Source organism: Coptis chinensis, chromosome 8, assembly GCF_015680905.1.
Source record: "Coptis chinensis isolate HL-2020 chromosome 8, ASM1568090v1, whole genome shotgun sequence".
In the NCBI taxonomy this organism is placed as follows: Eukaryota; Viridiplantae; Streptophyta; class Magnoliopsida; order Ranunculales; family Ranunculaceae; genus Coptis; species Coptis chinensis.
The window spans coordinates 75,651,381-75,675,849 of NC_141463.1; the positions used below are offsets into that span (position 1 = coordinate 75,651,381).

The 24,469-nt window shown below is 35.9% G+C and overlaps 1 protein-coding gene, 1 long non-coding RNA gene and 2 pseudogenes across 4 annotated transcripts; 3 read left to right on the top strand and 1 right to left on the bottom strand.

Moving 5' to 3' along the window:
- Nucleotides 1–2,528: 2,528 nt before the first annotated feature.
- On the top strand, nt 2,529–4,568 carry LOC147483077 (secoisolariciresinol dehydrogenase pseudogene; annotated as a pseudogene).
- Nucleotides 4,569–5,784: 1,216 nt separating this feature from the next.
- LOC147483078 (secoisolariciresinol dehydrogenase pseudogene) lies at nt 5,785–6,102 on the top strand (annotated as a pseudogene).
- Nucleotides 6,103–6,615: 513 nt separating this feature from the next.
- Nucleotides 6,616–8,808, top strand: LOC147483079 (uncharacterized). Its single transcript, XR_015206144.1, has 2 exons — nt 6,616–7,176; nt 8,580–8,808. It is a non-coding gene; the product is annotated as an uncharacterized LOC147483079 (long non-coding RNA).
- Nucleotides 8,809–13,029: 4,221 nt separating this feature from the next.
- LOC147483080 (TLD-domain containing nucleolar protein) lies at nt 13,030–24,368 on the bottom strand. Of its 3 annotated transcripts, none has more exons than XR_015204524.1 (9): nt 24,188–24,368; nt 24,007–24,109; nt 23,800–23,904; nt 17,956–18,041; nt 16,601–16,842; nt 15,870–16,056; nt 15,188–15,371; nt 13,602–13,958; nt 13,030–13,152 (listed from the first exon to the last, which is right to left on the bottom strand). XR_015204524.1 is itself a non-coding variant. In XM_086577355.1 (8 exons), exons 1-8 carry the CDS (start codon nt 24,241–24,243, stop codon nt 13,653–13,655), a joined length of 1,269 nt encoding a protein of 422 aa, XP_086433481.1. In that variant the 5' UTR covers nt 24,244–24,368; the 3' UTR covers nt 13,400–13,652. The 3 variants fall into 3 exon arrangements, 1 of the variants encoding a protein (XP_086433481.1); XR_015204523.1 differs by lacking the exon at nt 13,030–13,152 and adding an exon at nt 13,347–13,373; XM_086577355.1 differs by lacking the exon at nt 13,030–13,152 and having other exon boundaries at nt 13,400–13,958.
- Nucleotides 24,369–24,469: the final 101 nt, after the last annotated feature.

The following is a 24,469-nucleotide window of genomic DNA, read 5'->3' on the forward strand; positions in this document are numbered from 1 at the left end:
TTGACATTGACCGTTGACCATTGACCGTTGACTGTGGACTGTTTAATTGTGCTATGTTTTATGTTGTAAACTGTATGGACAAATCAAATGTTAAAATGGTGCGGAAGCCTGCATAATTGGTTTGTCATTATCTAAGAAAGATTTGACGTTGATGTTGTGTATTTTAACACGTGACGAGATAGAAATCTTAGGAGACATAATATTCCTAAAACGCTATAAAAATATTATGCGATACGTTTGAAGCAATTGTGACATTATATAATATGTTGGGATATATATATTAAATGCAATAGTTTTGGAGAAATAAATGGATATAAACGCTCCATTATTATATATGTGAGATGCTACTATGAGGTAGTATAATATGTGTGGATATTTTCCCACGGGATTGTGACTTAGTGCAATAATATATTGGCACGTGAAAGAATGAAAGTTGTTATGAGATGTATTGAGATAATTCTAAATATATTTGGCTTAGTGCAATAATGTATTTGACATGCACGGGATATAGTGAAATGATTATTCCGAGATATAAATGTACGACACTTGAATAAATTACGTAACGAAAATCCTAGAACCTAGCTACCACAACTCATGTGATTTGGCCCTTGTGATGGGCGTATGTGATATGATTGGCCCTTCGAGCATTTCAGTGAATCTAAATGGCCCTTCTGGCGTAAGTAATGTGATTGGCCCTTTTAGCGTTTCAGTGAAACTGAATGGCCCTTCTGGCATAGCCGAATGGTAGCTTGATTATTCCGTTCGCAAAACTAGAACGAGACGCGCGATATTTTATGCCGAATAGTGGCAGTACTTACATAATGGCTTTCGTGTGAGGGTTACCTGATGTGCGGCATCCCGCTCAGGGTAGTTACGCACGGAGTGGTTCATTATGTGAGGGGAGGCATGTGGATGTGCACGTTCGATGTTGGAAAGCGATTGTGGTAGCTAGGGAAACTAGGTAAGACATAGATACGACGTAATTTTAGGGACACACAAAGAAAGCCTTAAATAATATAATTATAGTAATATGTTGGTTAATGATATATCTTTAGATAGATGATTGTATATGGTTTTGCAGAAGGGTGGGTCAAACTAATTACTTGTGCAGAGACGACCCACTCTGTAATTGAGCATGAAATGCGGCAAGTATAGAATATGCTTGGCTGGTTATTAGTTTAGTTAGAACCTAAGGCGCCTCGTGGATGAACTAAATGCTTTTTTATTATGCGTATGGTTTGTTGTGTGGTTAGTGGGAAGTTAAGGCGCCTTAGTGGAGGAACTACCTGCCTTACTTATTGTAGTTAAGAATGTTATATTAGTTGTTGGAAGTTAAGGCGCCTCGGTGGAGGAACTAACTGCCTTATGGATTGTGTATGTATATGTATAAGTATATGTTGTATTTTAGAGCTACTCACACTAGCATTTTTATAATGCTGACCCGATTTGCATGTTTGCTTATCGGGTGTGTTCATTGAATGAACATAGTTGATAAGTCTTGACAGGTTTCATGTTGAAGAAGGTTGGTTGCTGCTTGTGGTTTGCATTAGCATCGCATTCAGGATATGTTTTGTTTTCCTTTAAGGTGTAATAGATTTTAGTTGAGACAAATGTTGTTTTATATTTTCAGTTGTAATTATAATTAAAGAGGGTTGAAAGGAGATTTGTAAGTTAATCAGATTTGTGAATTTTTGTAATGAAGAGAACTTTTGTTTATTTGAAATTTTTATTGGTTTTAATTATCCGTATTTAAACCCGATTATGGGTTTTGGGAGTTGAGAATGCATCACACCTCGAAAATCGAAGAGTCGGGAACAAATATATATTGTTTTTCCGAATTCTGTTGAAATTCGGGGTGTGACACTCATAATCCTTGTCATCAGCTTCGTCAGTTTCATAAGAATCCTTATCAACAGATTCCAAGTCTCTCCTATTAGCAGGTGATTTAAACACGATATCATTTTCCACTAAAACATATGATTTCAACACCCTATCAAACCAATCATCACAAACATAAATTTATATCCTTTTAATCTAAACATGCCTCAAACTCATTCTCCAAACAATTGAATTACAATTCAACCGATAAAAGCTGGGGCCGAAATATATCGGATTGAATTATCCTCCAGGCTTAGTTTCACCAGATTTAGCATTAGATTCCACTTTATTATCTTCTTCTTCAAGAATCTCACCTTCCTCTTTATCATAATTATCATTAATAACAACTGGTACAATTTTTTCTTCTTCTTTCTCATGTTCACATGAACATCTTAACAAAAAAGCTACCACTATTCCAGCGAGATTCGAAAACGAGTCTCTTATTACAGGTGACTTAACTTATATTAACATAAGTAAGTTTAAATAGTTAATATTTTTTGGAGTTTTGTTCAACAGTGATGTGAAGTCAATTTGAAATCTTGCTAACTCTACTTTGAATTTGAAAGAATTAGGGCATTATGTTTGTTTTGGTTGATCGGGAGTTGTAAACATGACTAGAGCAGTTGGTTCTAAATTTATTAAAGATGATAATGGTGGCTGGTGGAAAACTTGAGATTTCTGTGTCTCATGACAAGCACACTGAAGGGTAATGTTGTCATTTTGAAAATACAAACAGATTGAACAGGGTTAACTATATTGACTCACAATCAACAAATAGATGTAGGACCAAAGCCTAATAAATTTGAAAAATAGGACCAAAACCTAATTTAAGCTATTAATAGTAGGACCAAAGTCTAAATAACCCTTCTAATAATTTGTGTTTATTCTAAAAGGAAGATACACCATTTTTTCTTATATGGATTCTGGAATGTATTAAATCTGTTCCTGAACAGATTTGGAACAAAACCTAAGCGTTCCTGTGAACTGCGTCCCTAAAATGATGGCACATATTTGGTGCGTTCCTGTTTAAAATTTTGGAACGAACTGCAGGTGTTAGTTGTTACAAAGCTCTCCTGGGACATACCTGTTTTAAAAGTTTAATATCTCAATCACAAAAACGGATAACACGAGCTAAATTCATCTAGAGTCACTCTATGTAAGAAATAATGTATATGTTATTCTTTTTCATAGCACCTGTTACTCTTTGCCTTTTGTTATATATTCCAATATCTAATCTCGACAAATGCAAGACCATTTGAGCTGCGCGCTAGCTCCAAAGCCCAGACCCCTTTCACTTGCTAGATTGAGGTGAAGATGACATGTATTGTTGGGCTGTGGAACCGTCGAGCGAAACTCCGGTGTCTCACCAGCAAGCTTGGACGACGTCGAAGCGTCGATGTTACGAAGCCTCTACGACCTGCCGAGGTCATTTGAGAATGATGCTCTTGGAAATAGCTTGAACGACATGTTGGCATCGTGTGGGAAGAGAGCCAAACGACTTGGCGAAGTCGTTTGGGAAAAGCACTGAGCGGTCTACATGCACCATTTGGAAGTAATGTTGCTGGCTTACCTCCCAACGACCTGATGGTGTCGTTTGAAACTAAAGTTCTGAAACTTTTCGGAATTTCGACAGTTTAACAAAATTTCGGCCCAAAGCCCATTTTCTCACCTTTTTTCTTTGTACACCTATATAAAGGAAATAGATTAGGGTTTTGAGACAACTTTTGAGAGATTCATTTCTTGGGTATTGTGGGAGCTCTATTGAGCTAGGGTTTAAGTGAGGCCTCTTGTTCTTGATTCTTGATATCTCTTGTAAACTCTCCAATTTTTGCTATAAAGGAAACTCGGCTCTTGTGTGGATGTAGGTAACATTTACTGAACCACCTAAATCTTTGTGTCTCTTTGCATTATTTACTTCCTTATTTATTGTTTGCTTATTATGGGTGATGATAAATTAGTGGTTTTGCTTGTTTGAGTTTGTTGTGATAACTACCAAAGTCTTGGGTGGGTGATTTATTTGGTGTGAGCTCAAAGTTGAAATCATTTGGGATAGAAAATAGCTAGATTGAGGTGTGACTTTCTAGTGAAATTTCCCAACATGTATTTCTAAGCAGGTACCCTTAGCGAAAAGGTGAGGTGTATAAATGTGTATATGGATTTTAACTTATAGCGCCTTTTAGTTTTTTCGCAAAATCAAGATTAAATTAAAAGAACTAATAAAGCCAGGAATTCTTGTTTTGCAGGTTAGAAGGTAAGGTAGCACTAATAACTGGTGGTTCTAGGGGAATTGGTGAGACGACAGGGTGATTGTTTGTTAGCCATGGTTTGAAGTAGTCATTGCGGACATTTTAGACAACCTTGGCCACTCACTCTGCAAGGAGATAGGCTTGGGAGAAAATGTATCGTTCATTCATTGCGACGTTACTCAAGAAAATGATGTCAGAAATGCCATTGATACCACCGTTGCTAAACATGGGAAACTTGATATCATGTTCAATAATGCTGGCATCAGTGGCGAATTTGGTCAAAGTGTCGTGAACTGCACAAGCGAAGATTTCAAGAGAGTCTTCGATGTAAATGCCTATGGTTCATTCTTGGGTGCTAAACATGTCGCGAGAGTGATGATCCCAGCAAAGAAGGGAAGTATAATCATCACAGCAAGTGTTGCTTCGGTTATAGCTGGAGCCTAGTGGCGGAGCCAGGGGGGCCAGGGTACGCCCCGGCTCACCCTCAACTTTCCGGAAAAAAAAAACGCCATAAACCCAAACAAAAAAACCCCTCACGCACTCCACTTCTCTTTCCTAACTCCCTTCTCAATTATTCTACTAAAAGATTTATACTCTTCTTAACTTCTTGTGGAGTAACTAAGTAAGACTCACATTATTTAATTTATTGTCTTCTTTTTTATCTTTTTGTACTGATTCCTAGACCATATTATTTAATGGCAACTCTTACTTAATTTCTTGTCGTGAATTCACTAAATACTTAGGTTTACAACTCTAAGGGCAATTTGTCGGTTGTCTATTCTGGTTAATTAGGTCCATTTATGGTTGTATTTAAGAGTTTTTGAGGGGAGTCAATGTGTTCTAGTGTTAATTATGGCTGTCATTATTGCGACTGCCGACTGAGACATGAGGTGTGTTTAATTAAATGGTGGAGTTTACTTTTTTTAGTCAATAGAGGTTGTGTTAGGGACTTAGGGATGAATTTTTATACCAGACGCAAGATCCCATATTGGTGTTGCTTATAAAGATTGAAGATGTTCCAACCCATGCTAGAGTGTTGGAAAATAATGACTGTAAATAGGTCCTTACGTGGATATGATGACTTTTGGTCTAAGGTTGTGGAAATGGACTTGTTACTCGTTAGTGAAGCTGGTAAACTCCGTATGTGATCTTGGTTAATGGGACGTTTGGTAGCTGCTTTTGTACGTGCTCAAGAAGGAATTTGCACCGTGATCTTGTTCTACTAGTGTTTTCATTATATATTTGTTCAGTGGTGGATTTTAAAATATTAAAATGCTCATATTGAGATCTTTTACTCTCGCAACAATGCTCTGCTTGCCAGTCTCTGCCTCAAGTTTTTGCAAAGGGTTGCATACCTTAGCGTTGACATTTACCCGTTCACTTCAATATTCCACATTGTCTAGTTGTCAACGCTTTCTACCGGTTATTGCCCTCTTCTCCGGATATTACATTTTAGAGACTCTTGATCTAATGTTCCTATTGTATCCTTTTATAAGATATTTGATGTTCGAAATATACTTGTTTTGTAGTTGGGTTAAGTTTGAATTATTACTTAAAAGAAATTAGTTATTATTTTTTTTTTGTATGTTTGGTTGTCTGGGTGGCTCACCCTCACTCAAATTTCTGGCTCCGCCCTGGAGGAGGAATACCGCATTATACTATGTCAAAGCATGCTGTGGTAGGATTATCAAAGAGCTTGTGTGTCGAGTTGGGACAACATGGAATAAGAGTGAATTGTGTTTCTCCTTACGCAGTTGCAACAACAATGGCAAGGAGCATGATGAATGTTGAGGAAGACAGAGAGGTGGAGGAAATATTTGGTCAGGCTGCAAATCTAAAAGGAGTACAGCTGAAGGCGGATGATATTGCAGAAGCAGTGCTATATTTAGCTAGTGATGAGGCTAAATATGTGAGTGGCCTTAACCTTATTGTTGATGGGGGTTTCAGCACTACAAATCCTATTCTTCCCCAACCATGAGACCATGATAAAATGTAGAAGTTGGTTTTTCTAATTATGTTGTGTGAGTTTCTCTCTGAAACAACTAATTTGTATTTGTATTATGAATGCTTAATTATTATTAAGAGGTTCTTGCATTAAATCTACCATGATTAAGTCGCTTAGTGTATTAGGTTCAAAATCCAAATAAGTTTATCAGGGGGAAAATTTGGGAAAAGAAATTGGTAAAGAAATTTATCAAGTAACACTAAAAGGGTTGTAGACTTGTTGTAGGAACCAAAGACATGCAAATGAAACACACAGCGTTAGATGTGAAAGGATGCTCAATAGTTTTCAAAGGGAAAACCTACCAATTTAGATACCTTGCATTAGATTGGCCGAATGTAATTCATGCGTATGATCTGTACCGGTAGGTTTATTGAGTAAGGATTTATAGTTTGATTTTCAAGTGAGGATCTCACTCACCAGTTGTACTTTTTGTGTTGTATACACCCTCCAAGTGTATATTACTTAAAAAAAAAAAAAAAAAACAAAGGAACCAGAAATTTGCAAGTCCCAAATTATCATAATGAACAATCTGGTAAACGATTTTTTTTTAACATAGTTCTAGCAGGAGCACCTTCTCCCATCTAGAAGAGATATTTGTTTATTGTGTTGGCCAAGCATCAAATCGAAAATACCAACAACCGGGTAGATTCTTCTTTTTACCAATTAAATATATGCGGATCCAATCACCATCTTATAATCTTCAAATAAGAATCAATCATTCAGTCCCTTGTCATTTGAATAATTGAGTTTGCATTTTTGAGAGCGAGAGAGAGAGAAGTATCCAACGTGGACCAGTTCGTGGGATATCTTTGAAACTTGAAGAAGAAGAGAGAGAAAGGAGATGGATTTTGTTCCTGAAGAATCTGCTATTAAAGTTGAGACTATTGAAGTGGATAAGGAGACTATGGATATGCATGCTGCTCTTGGTATGGGTGATTTAGAAGGTGTTAGTAGGCAAGCTGAACCTGAGAGGAATGCTCCTTTTGTTGGTGGGTATGGTGGTGGCCGTGGTTAGGGTGTTGGTGATCGTGGTGGCGGTGAAAGGAGGTACTGGTAAAGTTTTTTACTTTTTTTTTTTAATGAAATGGGGTTGTTTGTGTGTTTGGGTACGTTTTATTTTGTGATTGTTTAATGGTTTTGGACATGGAGGTTTATGTATCACTTGCTGTTGTGGGAAATGGGGGTAGATTAAATGTTATTTATCATTGATTGGGTTTAAGAATGATATATCATGAGTTATTATTATTTGTTTCAGTGTAGATATTTGAAAATTGAATGATTTTTATGCTGTTTTGGGGAATTTGATGAGTGATACTTTAATGGTTTTAGGGTAGTTTTGATTTGGTTTAGCAGTCTTGGGTATGATTTCAAATTGAAGATTGCTTGTAGGTTATTACTTCTCTTACTAGTTATGGCTTATGAGCTGCATTTTTGTGGTGGTTTTAATAGAGATAGTTGATTTAGATGATTCTCATGTTATTGTGGTAGAATTTGTGAGATACTTGAGAACTTTGAGCTTATATGAATAGACCTGTTTTAATATTTTGAATTTGGTTCATAAATGTGGTGCACAATTTGGTTCACTGTGAGGCGAGGCTAGGTGCTTGAGTCTTAAGCCTCGATAAAATTAAGTAAATAATAAAATGAGGAAAAACATGTTTGGAGTTTGGACGATGGAAGTTTGTAGTTTAAAACAAGGACCAAAATATCGATATCGGTGTATTCAAAAACCGATATATATCGGATATATCTATTTATTTTGTGACTAGTTCAAATTATTTAAAATATCGGAAATATTGGATATATCGGAAATATAATATCAAAAATATCAGAAATATATCGAAAATATATTGGAAATATCGGATTTATATTAAAAAATGGTCAAAAAGTCAAACGATATATATTGTAAATATCGTATATATCGATTATATCGGCGATATAAAGTTTTATATCGGAAATTCTGATATATATCGGGAAAAAAAGAATTCAATATTTGGTAGATATATATTGGAAATATCGATATCGGTGTACAAAAAATCGGTATATATCGGATATATCGGCGATATTTTGGTCCTTGGTTTAAAATAGAATTTGGTGTTTTAATGCTCAAAACATAACCTAATTAGGTAGTTTGTAGTATTTAAAGAAGTTACGAGGGGTCAAGTCATCAAAGAATGTGAAAGAAGCTGAAAATAATATGAAATTATGCAAAGCTTAAGCCTAGTGCATTTTTGAAAATCTTGGGCGTACTTTAATTTGATGTTTCGCTGGTAATTGTGTTGGTTTATGTGTTAGAAATGTTTGTTCTATAGTTGTATTGAAACTATAGTTGTAAGACTATAATTTCAATATGACTGCTATTATAGATTTTAATAGGGATATTTTCTTTTAGTGAAATTGATAACTATGTAAATGTTTTTTTTTTTATAATGTTCTGTGGTTTGTTTCAGTTCTGTTGGTGTTGCTGCGCTTAGCTGGGGATTCTGAGAGCTGAGGATTTTAATGACTTGGTTTAATTTTGGTTTTGTCCTATTGGAACTGTTTTAGTTTCGTGTTTTTCTGTTGTTATCGGTACTTTATTTCATTTTAAGGCAACTATGGCTTAAGACTTGAAATGTTCATGGTTACTATACTCTATTACTTGGTTCAATGGAGATATTTGATGACTGCAATACTTAATTTTTTGTTAGGATGCAAGGAATTTTGCATTTATGGATTGGGGTTTGGTATTATGCTTAGTTTGTTGGCATGGATCTGAATCTGGTTGTGATTTTTTTATTTGTGTTATGTTGTCAATCATGAATGGTTACTTCCATAGCCCTTTACCCCTCGTATACCGCCTTAATCTTTTCTGTGTGTGCTTGCCTGCTTGGGAGGGGCAATTCCAATGTTTGCAATGATCAAGTATATAAAAAAAATGAGGTAAATTGCGGATATAGATGGGTCTTCTCTTTAAAGCCTAGGTTTTCTTTCCTACCTACATGTTTTTTTTACATGCGCGAAATAAATTGGATATGCATGTGGTTTGGGATGGAGATGTGCTTTTGTGCTCTCTTGTTTGTTTCAGTTCATTAGTTTTTCTTGTGGAATGCTCATTAGATAGTAGGTTTTGTGCCCCATTCTCTGTCCTGAAGTGCATTTTCTTTTTGTTACCATTTTTGAACCTCAGTCTCTTTCATAGGGTGGAGATTTTAATTTCTCTATCATCAAATTGATTCATGTACTTTCTTAGATTCAGGTTCTTCCTCCCATTCTTTTATTCTCTTTTCTTCGTAATTATGGCACATGACTGCGGCCTGTTTGGTGTTTCCTATTTGGCTTTTAACAGTTATGTCTTTCCTGCAATTGAGAGAACAAAGTTGATTGTGTTAATTTTCAAATTGTACGATAGCATTTTTGTGTGATGTTTCAACTGGATGGGTTTTGGTGTGTCATTCACGTGAAGTAGTTTGTTAGAGCATTCCCAATGCAGGTCGGGTGGGTCTGTGACTTTATTCACCTTTTTTTTGTTCAAAACCTTTGCCCAATGCAAAGGTGAATATGGTGGTGACTATTTTCCCAAGTCAAAACGAAGGTGAAATTTTCAACCGAAATAGTGGCTGAGTTGTGAACTTTGGACAGAATGTTGGATTCCGTTTCGTGTTTTTTTTTTTTTAAAAAAAAATGGGTTTTTTTTTCGGACGAAATGTTTCATTCCGTCACGTGTGATTTTTCGACTCTTTTTTTCGGTTATTTTTTTAATTTCAGATGAGATGTTTCATTCCATCTGGAGTGTTTTTTCGATTTTTATGTCCAGACAGAATTTAACATCCTGTCCGAGATTAATATTTACCTTTGCAGTCAGTCTCATTTTGTTTTTCACCAAAACGGTGGAAAAGAGGAGAAATACTGCTTACGTGGAGGTGAATAATAATCGACTGCATGTATTGGGAATGCTCTTATAGGTTGAATTTGAATACTTCAGGTGATTGTAGGATTTGTAGCGGTGGGCATGACTTTAATGTTAAGAGAATATGTTTTGTAACCTTCATTCGTACTTACAGATAGGCATCAGATGTTGGAGTTGTGGTGTGCCTTTGTCGGGGTTGTGCATCTAAATGGGTTTAGAGTGCGGTCGGTTAATAACACCTGTTTGAGAATGTTTGTTTTGTTCAAAGAAGAAATAGTAAGCAAGAAATTGGGCCTAATACCCAATTTTGGAGAAAATGAAGTCTAGAAGACACGGTTTTTGGTGAGTAGCTCACAAGGACAAATTCTAGCAATTAGTAACTCACTAACCCACGATTTCAAATTTAGTAACTCTCAAGGACAAAATAAGTCCCGCCATTTTATTTTTTAAAATGCCGGTTATACCCTTTTCGTGAAAATAACCCTCGAGGACAAATGACCCGGATTTAAAATAAATATTTTCCAATTTTACCCTTTTCATTTTTTATGAACAATGAGTGTTCATACCTTCTGCTGGTGTATGAACAATGATTGTTCATATCCAAATAGGTGAATGTACCTTATACAAAATGTTCATACCAAAAGGACTATGAACATTCAATATTCATACCCAATCAATATTCATACCTAAAGACTATGAATATCGAATGTTCATACCTAAAGGACCAAGGACTATGAACATCGAATGTTCATACCCAAAGGACTATGAATATTGAATGTTCATACTTAAGGACTATGAACATTGAATGTTCATACCCAATCAATATTCATACCCAAGGACTGTGAATATTGAATATTCATACCCAAAAGAGTATGAGCATTGAATGTTCATACCCAATCAATATTCATACCCAAGGACTGTGAACATTGAATGTTCATATCCAAACATTGAATGTTCATACCCAAAAGACTATGAACATTGAATGTTCATACCCAATCAATATTTATACCTAATGACTGTGAACATTCAATGTTCATACTAAATACACGAGGTCGTTTCGTCTGGGTCGGGCCATTAATTATTTTCACTTGACATTTTATCTACCCGATCCGTTTTTTATTTCACGTCAAGGGTATGACATTTCATCTACCCGGTCCTTGAGAGTTATAAAAATAAAAAGTGTCCTTGAGAATTACTTTTTCGGCATTTTTGTTCTTGAGAGTTATTCCCTGAATAGTAAATTACTACAGTTCAGCAGAGCTTTCCCCTGAATTTTTTATTTGTCTTTGCAAGTTCTATTTTATTTTACTATTTTTTTTTTCACGATGATAAAGTTTATTTTACAGAACTGCCCTCTTCTATACTATCCGTATTTTACTACTCCAAGCATACAACGAAATTGAGGTCTTGTATACATGCTATATGATGTGTAGCAAACCAGCATTTTCCCTTTAATCTTTGACGTCCTACCTCTGTTGCTGTTAAGGATTGTTCCTAGACTAGCTTGCCCACTTGTTAAGGTGGAGGACAATGCATTGTAGTCATCTCATTAAAGAGTAGCCCGGCTTGGCGTTTCCGTTTCCAAGTGTGAATATTAAACGTAGACGTTTCAAGTGTAGAAGTTCAGAATCTTCGTTGAAACATAAACCTTGCACATAAGAGGCCAGTCCTGTACGCTAGCTTTTCTCATTTGATTTTGACCAATGAGGGATCATTGTCAAATGTTTGTAATTTGATCTTATTAGAGGCTTTCAAATGGGTGGTTGGACGGTTCTTGTATTACCTACTGATATGTATCTATCAGCCTAATGAGGCATTTTTATCCTTAGGCAAGTGAAAAGAGTACATTGGTGGGAAAGTTAAGAAAATTGTGAAGATTCGAGAGGGTTGCACCATCCTCATAATCCTATAATAGTATTAGAGTGAATTTCACTTTCACTTTCCAAAAAATGACGTGAATGCCATGTCCAGATTAAAAAAAAAAGTGCACGACAATAGATGCTACATGATCATGTGTTGAACACATCAACATGCTGATTATTAAGGAAAAATTGATACGAAGATTTTCGATAAATAAGCTAAGGCTAAGAGCCTAAAAGAGAGAACAAGTAACCGTACTGGGCCACAACCATTTTAGGGTCCCGAAACCTTTTTTGAGCCATGAACATTTCCCATCGAGTTGTTACGTCTTGGGCTAACGAAAGACGATGGTGGGCTGGATACTAACTTGTTTTACTGCGATTTTGACTATCTTTGGACTTTTAGAGAAGAAAAAAGATGCAGGTGATTGGGCTTTCACAAAAGAAGAAGATGCAGTTGGTCTCACGAAATGGTAATGGTACTTACGGATTGTCATATTCTTTTGGTTCTGCAATGCTATATTTGCAAGTCAATTGTCATACTTCTCGGTTTTTCATCAGGAATGAGTTTCCTCCAATGCGTGCAAAATACCTGTGCAAAAGCTCCTCACTTGTACGTCGTGATCTTTAACGAGTTTGAGAGTTATTATAAATGCATATTATAACTACTTATCTTAGTCCATAGAGTTTAGTTGGTGAATCTCATACAATCTTTGTTTAATATAGTGTAAGGAATTAATTAAGATGTTGAAAGAAACCAATAATTATTGTATATACGGGATTGTGATTGAACGTGTTCGATTGCAATATAGATGTTTCTGATTCACAATAAATTAAACAATGGAGCCTATTCAATCAGAAACAAAATGGCCTCACCTATGCATTGTATATTTCGAATTCTGGCGTTGTAAATAAAATTGTGCTTTTTTTATAAATGTACTTTCTCGATTTCTCCACCCTTTTTTTTTGTTTTTTTATCCCCTTGCTAAAAGCATTTATTTTTACTTTTATCCCCTTCCTAAAAGCAACGAAAAAAGTCAACATTTGTAAGCCTCTCAACGACATAGTGACATTTGGTAATTGGAAAAAAACTCAAGTTTAGTAATTCACTACACTGAAACTCTAAGAGCTCAAACATGTACCTGCCTCTCCAGTGCTGGTCAAAACAGATACACTATCTCCGTAATAAGCCCGATGGCAAAAACATTTAGGTTTCAAGCTTGTCGACAAACATATCTCTCAAAACCTGTCACAGTGTCGCCCCAACTAGCAATCCTGAATAAGATAAAAATGTAGGTTTCAGCAAGCAAAATTTGTTACTGTTAGCAAAAATGATACCATTAATGGTGGTTTCAAGTGGCCCGTGCTAGAACCTGCCTCCCAACAACTCTAACCAGAAGCAGAACAGTATAAAGCCCGCTTGTGTTCCAAAAAGAAAAGGAAAGAACAACGAATCCACAACTGTAAAGTACATTCCAGAGTTCCCCTGGCAAACTCTACCGTCGAATAAAAAATTATAATCAGTGTATAAAGTCATTAACTTATTTTATATTTTTCTGAAGAAAGCTGCGGGAAAACAAAGATCATAACATAAATTCACAAGAAATGGGGGAAAAAAAGAAATAGAAGACGCCGGAAGCAGTTCTATGGTATATACACTAATACACATTACAAATAGCATTCTGCACAAAAAGGTTCCTGATGTCAGGATTGATCAAAACTACCTGCAAATGGTACATATTTTGATGTTTTAGATAAGAAGTTGATCACCAGAATCATTCGCTTGAATTTGCAAGACCAACCATGTTGAGCATGTGTCGATCCTCCTTGAACCTATCCAACACACTACCCTTGATAGTGTCAGACTTTTCCTGTTGGTGCACTTTCGATACAACTCCCCAGCATTCTATCACCTCTGGATTTATTTGAGTAGCCTTGGAAAGGCATGGATTGCCAAAAGTGCTACTGGTGAATGTGTGGCCTTGGTCAAAGCTTGCCGAAAGGAACAGGCCAAAGTGATTTACTTGTCCTCCAAAACCAAGTCCGTTAGGAATGCTTCCCGAAGTGAAATTCACTGCACACTATCGATGCATACCCATTACTAATAGAAACACTAAATAATACTAAAATGATAAGACAATGACAGAGTAATGCTATACATAGTTTTGTAAAAATTTGTGTATGCCTAGATCCTGACATGCACCTCCATAAGGACAAACTGAGGGAACTATGATTGACACAATGGCCACCCACGACAAATAAAAGCAATAAAAAATTAGATTGGTCAATCTTTAGCAATGAGACGTAAAATTGGTACATGTAAACCTGATATGTATGGATGAATTTCTCACAGCAATTCATAATGAACTTCTCATCTTCCAGTGATGTGAATGAATATACACTTAAATATAAGGGTTAACTAGTATTACCCCCCCACTAGATGGGAAATTAGGGTCTCCCCCCTAAACACACGGTCAACTTGGTTTGACCGTTAACTTTCAAGTCAAACAATTGAAAATTACACAAATGCCCTCATTATTTTCAAAAAGAAAATGTTCAATTTTAATTAGGTGGGGGCATTTATGTCATTTTTTGTTGTTTGACTTGAAAGTTAACGGTCAAACCAAGTTGACCGTGTGTTTAGGGGGGAGACCCTAATTTCCCATCTAGTGGGGGGGAAATCCTAATTGGCTCATCTAGTGGGGGGGTAACACTAGTTCACCCTAAATATAATTATATACTATGGATGAGTTTGCCAAAGCAAGACCAAAGGATGAGTTTGCCATCTCTACATAAAAGGTGTTGATTCAAGAGAAACATATGCCCTGATTTTTCAATGTTTAGTAGCTTGAAAATGAAAACTATCTAAATGTGACAACACATATCAAAATTCTTGGAGTACACTTACGATAAAAAACTCAACAGAAACGAGTAAGATAAAACTTCAGCTGCCCGTATATTACGACTATCTGGGAAACTGAATTAAAGTAGTAATATTGTACAATAGTATATGGCTGGAGTAAAAATAAAGGATACATTATAGTTCATAGAAAACACAAGTGCTTTACTAGGTAACAGAAAGATATACAGAAAAGCAGATACAATTAACTGGAAATAAGGCTTGGATGATGGGGTAAGAAGTATGATATGCCTAAGGACAACAAATTGCTAGCTTAAGTGATAAAACATAGAGAAGCTGGAATTGGATTAATTAGAGAATCAGCAGAAAGACTAAAAACTGGAATTCTTAATTTCAAACAACTTCTGAATAATAAATATGCTTCTAATTATTTATACAAGTAAACCTTACCCATTGCAAGTTACTATTTGCCCCTGTAGGTCGGAAAATGGATGCCATAGGATATAGCTGGAAAAGCAAGGACTTCATATCCCCATAGAATCCACTATGTTTATCCCAAGGCTGAGATGCATAGCCTCCATATATGTAACCAGTTTTATCCTTGATAATTAGCACCGTTGACCCTTCTCCAGCCCTGTAGTGTAACATAAATTAAATATTCAGCTTTCTAACTGAAGGAGAAAAGCAGTGCTCCAGGAAAAAAGAAAATCTGACAAGGACAGTTTAGTAATAACCAGGCAGTTAAATATAAGATAACAGAGTATCTCAAATTCTCAATGTGCCCGTTACATCTGTTTCCATATGATACAATAACAAAACTCACATCAACATTACATATGTTCTATGTTATGGCATATCTTAAAAATAATCTTTGTCGCATATGTGTCCACATATCCATGTCTGACACAACACAAATGCATATTGTATGTGATATACCTTGACCTCGAGCTTTGGTAGTTCAGTGTCGGACACTTTGTATCCATGTGACATAGGGTACTAGGTAAGTGAAAAATAGATTCAATGTGCTTCAACGAACCTACCTTACAAAGGTAACACTACTGCCCATGACTGTTTAACCATTATGATAATCTACTTGATGGCAGATCAAACTAAGGAAAGCATAGATACTCACGATATGCTGCCCAAGAAAGTGTTGAAACTAAGACCATTCACTGAACTATGGTACAAAAGCTTCCATTCTTCCAGTTGATGTTGAGATAGAGTGCCCGCTATATGCCATGCATATTCTCTCCTTAACAAAAGTATATTAGAATCAATGTTTCCTGAAAGTAGATGAGGAACTTGAAAACAAGGTCTCCCTGCGCAAAGATGTATTTTATCAGAGATAAGATAATCCATAATCACATTCACTCTAAGAAGTATTCTTGAAGTAGAAACATCTAAAAGTTCAGGTTATTGCTAATGATTTATAACAACTAAATTAAAAGCTAGACCCTGTTGGTAAGTAAATAAATGAAATTACTTAGCAGAAATATTGACATGCACAATAAATATATAAATAATTTTAGAAGTTATAAGTGAATAGCATGTAAGCCAATCACTTCAGGGACAAGTCAATTGCTTCAGGATTAACTACAAGACGACTCAAATCAATTAGGAAAGACCATAAGTTCCGTAACCACAAAAGGGAAGTTCTGTAACCACAAAATGGAGTCGTCCAATAAGGTTCCCCTTATTGTCGTGAGGGGATAATGTGGCATGTGTACATGGACTTCCAAACAAGTCTTTTTGAGTAACAATAAGCATCATATTTTGGCATTATTATACCGGAGCAGCTGGTTGCCTTATTACTTTATCATTCTATAGATCATGCACACATAAAAGTATGAAATCGAAGAACACCTGTATATGGGGGCATTAACAAGCTTCCGAGAAACTTCCTGACAGATGGCAGAAAGCTACACCAGCTTTTATAATCTTCAAAGGTCATACTATTTTCAGCAAATCCTTCTAGTTTTTTGGAAAACGTTCCAGCATTTAGAAATACGTCAATGCTACCCTTAGGTGAACTCATTCCAGACTCAGCATCTTTTGGACAAAAAATGGCATCAAGGATTGCGTTTAAAACAGCTTCTACATCGGTCCTGACATATAACTTTATAGTCATTTTCATGTAGCCTTTACAGTAAAACCTTAAATACTGAGACTACTATACTTAAAAAGTAATAAACAACATATACAACATGATTCAGAAGCTAACTGCAAGTCTATTCTATGTAACATATTTACTATGTAATCATTTGGATCAATTGGAACACCAACTTAACTTTTATTGATTAAAAAACTAAGAACTTTCTTCCGAAAAATACTTTAGAAATGAATGTGCGCTTAAAGAATTTTGATTGGAAAAATAAAAGGTTAGGGATACACACACACCATCATCAAAAATATAAAGGGTTGGACCTTGCAACTTGGTTGGGGGGGCGAGGGTGCGGGCAGGGCATAAGTAGGACTTGTGTACATTGCTTTTAATTCCTTCACACATGAAATCAACATGTTTTAGCTACGCAAAGTTTTTAAGAATCAGAATAGCATAAAATTAAGCAAAAATAAGTTACCGCTCATCCTACAGTTTGACACCATATAAATTTTGTTGAGAGATGTTTAGTCCCACATGGGATAAGTAGGACTTGTGTACATTGCTTTTAATTCCTTCACACATGAAATCAACATGTTTTAGCTACGCAAAGTTTTTAAGAATCAGAATAGCATAAAATTAAGCAAAAATAAGTTACCGCTCATCCTACAGTTTGACACCATATAAATTTTGTTGAGAGATGTTTAGTCCCACATGGGATATGTAAGCTTTGCATTGAAATATATAAGTTCCTAGGTCTTTCCACTTATCACCAATTAGTTTTAACTTTTAAGTTGGACGCCCATCTTCAATATAGTATCAGAGGGCAATTGTTGTTGGCCCAAAGGGCCTGTTTCCTCTCCATGTCACCTAATATGTTGGTCCATGTGTTAGGCTCAAGTAATGCCACACGTGAGGGGGAGTGTTGAGAGATGTTGAGTCCCACATGGGATATGTTAAGCCTTGCATTGAAATATATAAGTTCCTAGGCCTCTCCACTTATCACCAATTGGTTTTAAGTTGGATGTCCATCGTCAATAAATTTCAACCCACAAAATGCAATGACAGATCTCTAAGATACTATGCAAAGAGGCTACAAATTGCTAAAATTTGGTTATACCTTGTCAAGATGCCATCTCCTGTTACATCCAGTAATTGATAAATGAACTCTTCTATTTCATCTCTTGTTCCTTTCTCATATATCCCCTACATAAAAACGACACTTATACGTCAACACATTTCGGGGTGGTTTTATGTTTCTTATTAGGAAACAGAATTTGTGGTGGCCCCAAGGACAAGGTTTAAGTTGAGTTCATAATTAGATAAAAGCAAAACTTAAGATCACATGTGGAAAACAATAAATTCTATGACATAAGGAAATAGATCGATCACATTGGAGTATATAGTGTATTTGTCTAACCTTTAGACACAGATATGTGGCAAATTAGTAATTTACATAGAAAAGGGGCATAGTAGCATCTATACAATATAGGGAGCCAACTTTCTCAAACTAAGGAAGTCCTGAGCTACTATTTTGACATCACTGAGGAAAATTCTGGTTAAGCCATTAGTCAGATGGGAATGTATTTAGCAAGCAACATTTGGATTAGGACAGCAAGGCCATTCTTTAAGTTAGAGAAGAAGGCTTGGTGGTGATTACCATTATTAGATTGGGGTCAGATAAGAAAGATTAGAGGGTGAGTGATGTATCTTGTTGGTGGAAGCTTCAACAATGGATGATGAACATCAATAAAATTTAATAAATCAAACACCTAAATCTAAGGTTTAAACCTTCAAACATGAAGAACAATTCATAAAGAATTAATAATCAATAATAACCAACCTAATAATGAAGGCCTAGATGCCTTTATATAAGAAAACAACTACTAAACTTAATTGGAAACCAAATAGGAAACCATCTAATTCCTATTCCTAATTGAATTAGGAAACCAAACAAAATAGAAACTACTAATTAATTAATAATCCATGCTCATGCATCATACTCCCCCGCTTGAAAGAAACTCGTCCTCAAGTTTGGAGTTATAAAAATCCATCAACACACAAAAGCTCTTCATAGTCGTATACGTCACCCTCCCGTGGTTCAAAGGAAGTCAACCTCGAATTTTGCCCAAGTAATGACTCGCAAAAAGAACCGAGTACCATGCATTATTTCCCCAATTCACTGAATGAACATGCTTTGTTGCCTGGCTAAGTGTTAATGCCTCATCTCCGTCGGGTATTCTTGGTTGACCAATACAATAACCAGAAAAGTAATATTTAGAATAAACAAAAATACCAGGATCAAAAAGAACTTCCGATTCTTCTTTCTTAATATTTTTAGCTGCCCCCGGTGAAAGTTGCACCATTGTAGAATCCAATAGGGGTTTCTCCTCTTCAATTGATAATAGTTGTTGTCGAGAAGGGAATAGATGATGCTTTACAAAGAAGTATCATATCTTTGAAAGTTGGTTGGATTTGTCCTCACTTACCAAGATACTATTCGAACCACATGAAGGCGCCGGGATTTTGTATCATCTTCAGGTTGGTGTAGAAGTAGAATCTTTTGAAGCATTCCTTGGATCATTTGGTTGGTGGTCGGTGTGTTTGTCCGTCGTGGGATCAATGGCAAAGACAAGTTTGTCGATTCACGAGCTTATAGAGGTCGCTTTCGAAACAAAAGGTTGGTATTTGCCGCCGCTTTCATAATTAGACGGTGGAGGATGTTCCCATGCAGGATCACTGTATCGGTGTTTCCTTGTTTTGGATAATTTGCCTTGTTGGTAGGAAGAGAAGGTTCGTGGGTTCGCCTAACTAACAAAAGTGACTTTTTTCCATGGTGGTGGTAGTGACAATTTTTAAGAGGGGAAACACCATCTCTCTGTGTGGTCGGAATCGGAATCATACATTGATTCGTGGGAGGAAAATTCGCATCCCTTCTCTGACTTGAATTTTCATCGCAAACTAACAACCGGTGATGGAGGAGGTGAAGGAGGTTCATACCTTCTTGAAGGAGTAAAACTCTCGCGGCGGCTACAATCCATATCGTAAGTTCTCCCATAATTGTGATTGGCTACTTCGACGCATGGAAATTTTGATGATCGGGCGGCGGCGGTGACTCTCTTCTATTTCTCTTACGATACTCCATGACAATTAACCAAGAAAATTGAATAAAGTTTTTATCTTTTCGCAGTGAATAGTGTTCGGTGAACAATAACCCCATGATGAACAGTGCTCCGGTGAACAGTGTTTCCTTAAAAAAAAATTCCCAAAAATCAATTGGCTCTTGATACCAAATTTGATGTATCTTGTTGGCGGAAGCTTCAACAATAGATGAACATAAATAAAATTTAATAAATCAAACACCTAAATCTAGGGTTTAAACTTTCAAATATGAAGATTTTTTTTTTAAGAATTAATAATCAATAATAACCAACCTAACAATGAAAGCCTATATGCCTTTATATAAAAAAAAACAACTACTAAACCTAATTAGAAACCAAATAGGAAACCATCTAATTCCTATTCCTAATTGAATTAGAAAACCAAACAAAATAGAAACTACTAATTAATTAATAATCCATGCTCATGCATCAGTGAGACTTCAAAAGAGTATCCCACGCATACTCTTTTTATTATAAATAGATTTTTTCCACATGTAACTGTGTCCTTTACTCCTACTTATACCAAGTCTTATTGTTTATAAACAGGGTTGAGCAAATCTAAATGAATTATTCCAGCAATTTACAGCAATCTCACTATAAAAATATATTATTTATCTGTAATTTTATCAAGATGATTGCTCGCGGTACAAGTAGGAGTTTCTTGTTTACCTTTGCATCTACTATCTATATACTAAAGTAGAGACCTCTAATGGAGAATTTTCTCTTTCCTAAGTGGCACTCTAATATGAGAGTTAGCCTTTTCTAATATCCCCTACAATGCCACATAGACTTCTCTCTCAATTAAAACTTTTGACTTCTTGAGAAACCCTATAATGCCATGTAGACTTCTCTCTCAATTAAAACTTTTGACTTCTTGAGAAACCTAAAGACCTAAAGTAGAGACCTCTAATGGAGACTTTTCTCTCTCCTAAGTGGCACTCTAATATGAGAGTTAGTCTTTTCTAATAGCCCCTACAATGCCACGTAGACTTCTCTCTCAATTAAAACTCTTGACTTCTTGAGAAACCCTATAATGCCGCGTAGACTTCTCTCTTAATTAAAACTCTTGACTTCTTGAGAAACCTAAAGACCTCCAAATTGGCAAAGCTTTCTATACTACCTCCGCTTATCTCTCTCGAGTCTCGACTTATATATATTTTCTTGATGGGGCATAAAATATTTAATACGTTGAGCTTTTTTTCAGAGACAATATAAGAAGATTCAATCGATACCAAGTATGTGTACTATGTGAAACTACCATAATATAGCTTAAATATCTGTACTATCTAAAACTACTAGAATATAGCCGTCTGAACCATACATACCAAATTCAAGGTAACCAACATTGATGAAAATGCCAGAGAATCAAATGGTATATCATCCAGAGCAAACATGCGATTCTAGAGACTCGGGGCCTGACAAAAAGTAGGGAGTCTTCAATTTTGCTCAGAAAATTATATAAGTCTGCTCCAGATGCAACATCAGTAAATATACAATCTTTACAGAGTCCACAGCAAGTCAATATCAAACTCCATTTTAAAGAAAATAGATTTTGCACAACACAACACACAGCTTCTTTGAAGAGTTTGAGTGTATTATGGTATTTTCGGTATTTCCACTTTCCATAAAATAGGTTCTGTACAAATCCAATTTCTCTTTGGAACACATAGCTGAAGAGTTCGAGTGTATTTCGTTATTTCCAATTTCGGTTCTGTACAAGTTCAATCTCTTTTCCGGATTCATTGACAAACAAAATAATACAATTGGAATTTCTATATATACTTTCAGTCTTGGTTCTCATAATTCCCCACATGATCAAGTTCTTTACTTCGATCTTCCCATCTATACTCTAAAGAAACGATGATTTGCTCTTGCATAGGTGAGATAATAATTAAGCTATATAAGATCTTTGAATGTGTGAGCTATAGATTGTATATATATAGTAAGAAATTGCAACTTGCTCTTTGCAAAGATAAGATAATAAGCTATAGAAGATCCTTGAATTTGCAAGCTATATATTGCCTATAGATAGTCGATAAGTATTCAAGAACATCAACACTTTGAATGAGGTTTTTGTTAAGAGATAATTGTGTAACAGTAGAATTTTAACTTGAATCCTCGGACTCCTTAAGAAATTTTACATAATCTACTATCAACAGAACGAACAGTTATTAAAAAATTCTCAAATGCTATAGCTTAGACGTAGATGATGGCTTAGAGTTGGGACAGAATTAGCTTTTCCGATCCCCTGAACCCACTAAGAGATCTCAATATTATCCCCCTTCGTTGCAGCAAGAATCATCTAACTTAACTCTCCAAATAAGCACAAGGACTCCAAGGCACTAGAGCTGCCTTAGCTTCAAACAATAACTCCAGCCAACTTGGAGGTCAACCATGGGAATAGGCAAACAGTTGGTCCTCCCGGCCCTGAAGTCTGAATAGTCCATCAAACACAGAAGCCATTGGTTGTATTTTTTTTTAAGAGGCAATGTTTATGAGCTGGGAACTTTTTGATATAAACCTTTACATGGGAGAGTATGCGTAAATGTCTATTGGGATCCTCAGAAATTGTTGACCTTAAATCTTCAGAATTTTTTTATTTATCTTCACCACTGGTAATGCATAACCGACGACAAAGAAGAATTCATCAATATTAGCGATAATTATTGAAGATTTGCATTGTTTCAATTATTAGTTTGTTTGTTTAATTAAATTTACACAAAATAATAGTCAATTAAAGAAATTATATTGTATGTTCAAAAATAGTCTAAACACTATGTTCTCTCCATTAATTTTTGTTTAACATGTTATTGTTCCACTCAGTCCGACATTACATGAATCACACATTATAAAAGTGATACTTGAGGAGAGGGAATGTGCAGATGAAGCAAATTGTTAGTAATGTTAGTAGTAGGTCACTGGGTTTAGTAGCTTATACTCATAGGAGACTTCCGTGAAAGAGACATATAACTTAAATCTTTTCCATCAAAAAGTGCTAGACCAAAACCACAACCGGAAATGGATGCCTTACCTAGAGTGCATAGAACACATGTGATAGATTGATAGAGTGCGCATTGGAGCATAGAACACATTTGACCTTAATAGTGTTTTAGTACATAAATAATGTTCGAATATTGAGATTTATATACGCAAAATACCTAAAAGATCTCGGGCATATGCCCGGGTTCAAAATCTAGTATCAAATTATATCAGTTTCCTCTATCAAGTTGTTTCCACCCATTCAAGATCAATTTCTATAACAACTCTTATCTGTGAGCGGAGGGAACTATTGGTTTGGGTGAGGGGAGGCTAAATGTATTTTGGCATCTCTCTGAATCCCCAAGAAGGCAAGAAGAGATTAGCACTCCTCAATTCCCACTGTCTTATTATACTATTGTTTGGTAATATACAGATTTATTACAACAATTTTTCGTTCTTCTTTTTATTTATTTATTTTTAATAGCACCTTTCATCATCAATGTCTTTCTTCTCCATCATCGACAACACTCACACCCCACTGCCCTGCAGTTGCTAGTATATTTAACACAAGTTTGAGACGAGCAGCCAATTGCTCAATAAACTACCATGTTTTTCAATACGCAACTTTATCAACTCCTATCCTTGTTCAACAAATGGATGTGATCAAAGTACATGAGCCAAAAACAAGTTGGCTTAACTAATATAGTTCATATCGACCATAATTGCAGCAAGCCTTTGTAAAGAATCCTTTCAGTGATAGGATTAGTCAAAACATAAAATAATGCACATATATAAAACACGAAACCGCTGAATAAAAAACTTACTTTAGCTATCACAAGATCTTCAAAGGTGAGTTTTTGGTCTTTCCGTTTCCTCGTAACCAAGTCGAACAGCCTATCACCAAGTGGTCCATGAACCCGAAAATAAGTCTGCAAATATTTAGACGCTATTCATTAAAATCTATCGAGTTAAGATTGAAACTATTGGTTAATATTTTTTAAAAAAAATATATGGGGATTTAAAAATTGAACCTGGAAAACAGAAGGAGAGATGAATTTAGAGTTGCTGTTGGATTGAGCAGCAAGAGAGGTGAATAGTGTTTTCAGATCTTCGAGTTCTTTCTGTGAGAATGACCTGTGTATTGAACAGTGTTATAGATAGAACTTAAAAGAGACGGAGAGAGAAGTGAGTTGAAGAGAGTGGTGAGTTTACCTGGTTGCAGAAACAAAGTGTGGATCGGTTGAAGAAGCTGATTGCGAGTTGCCCATCGCATGGGGCTTTTCGCGCTTGCGGTATATTATGCGCCGTTCGGCTCTTGGCGCGGTTTATTCCACACACATGCCTTCGAGGATTCCTAATGTAAGGTGACTACAATCACCTCCACGCTGTACCTGGGACAAAGTCACGAGTTGCCTGGTGGCCTCGTGCAATGTACACAAGTATAACTTTTAAAAAAGAAAATAAACACATAGGCTGCCATTAGGATTTTACACA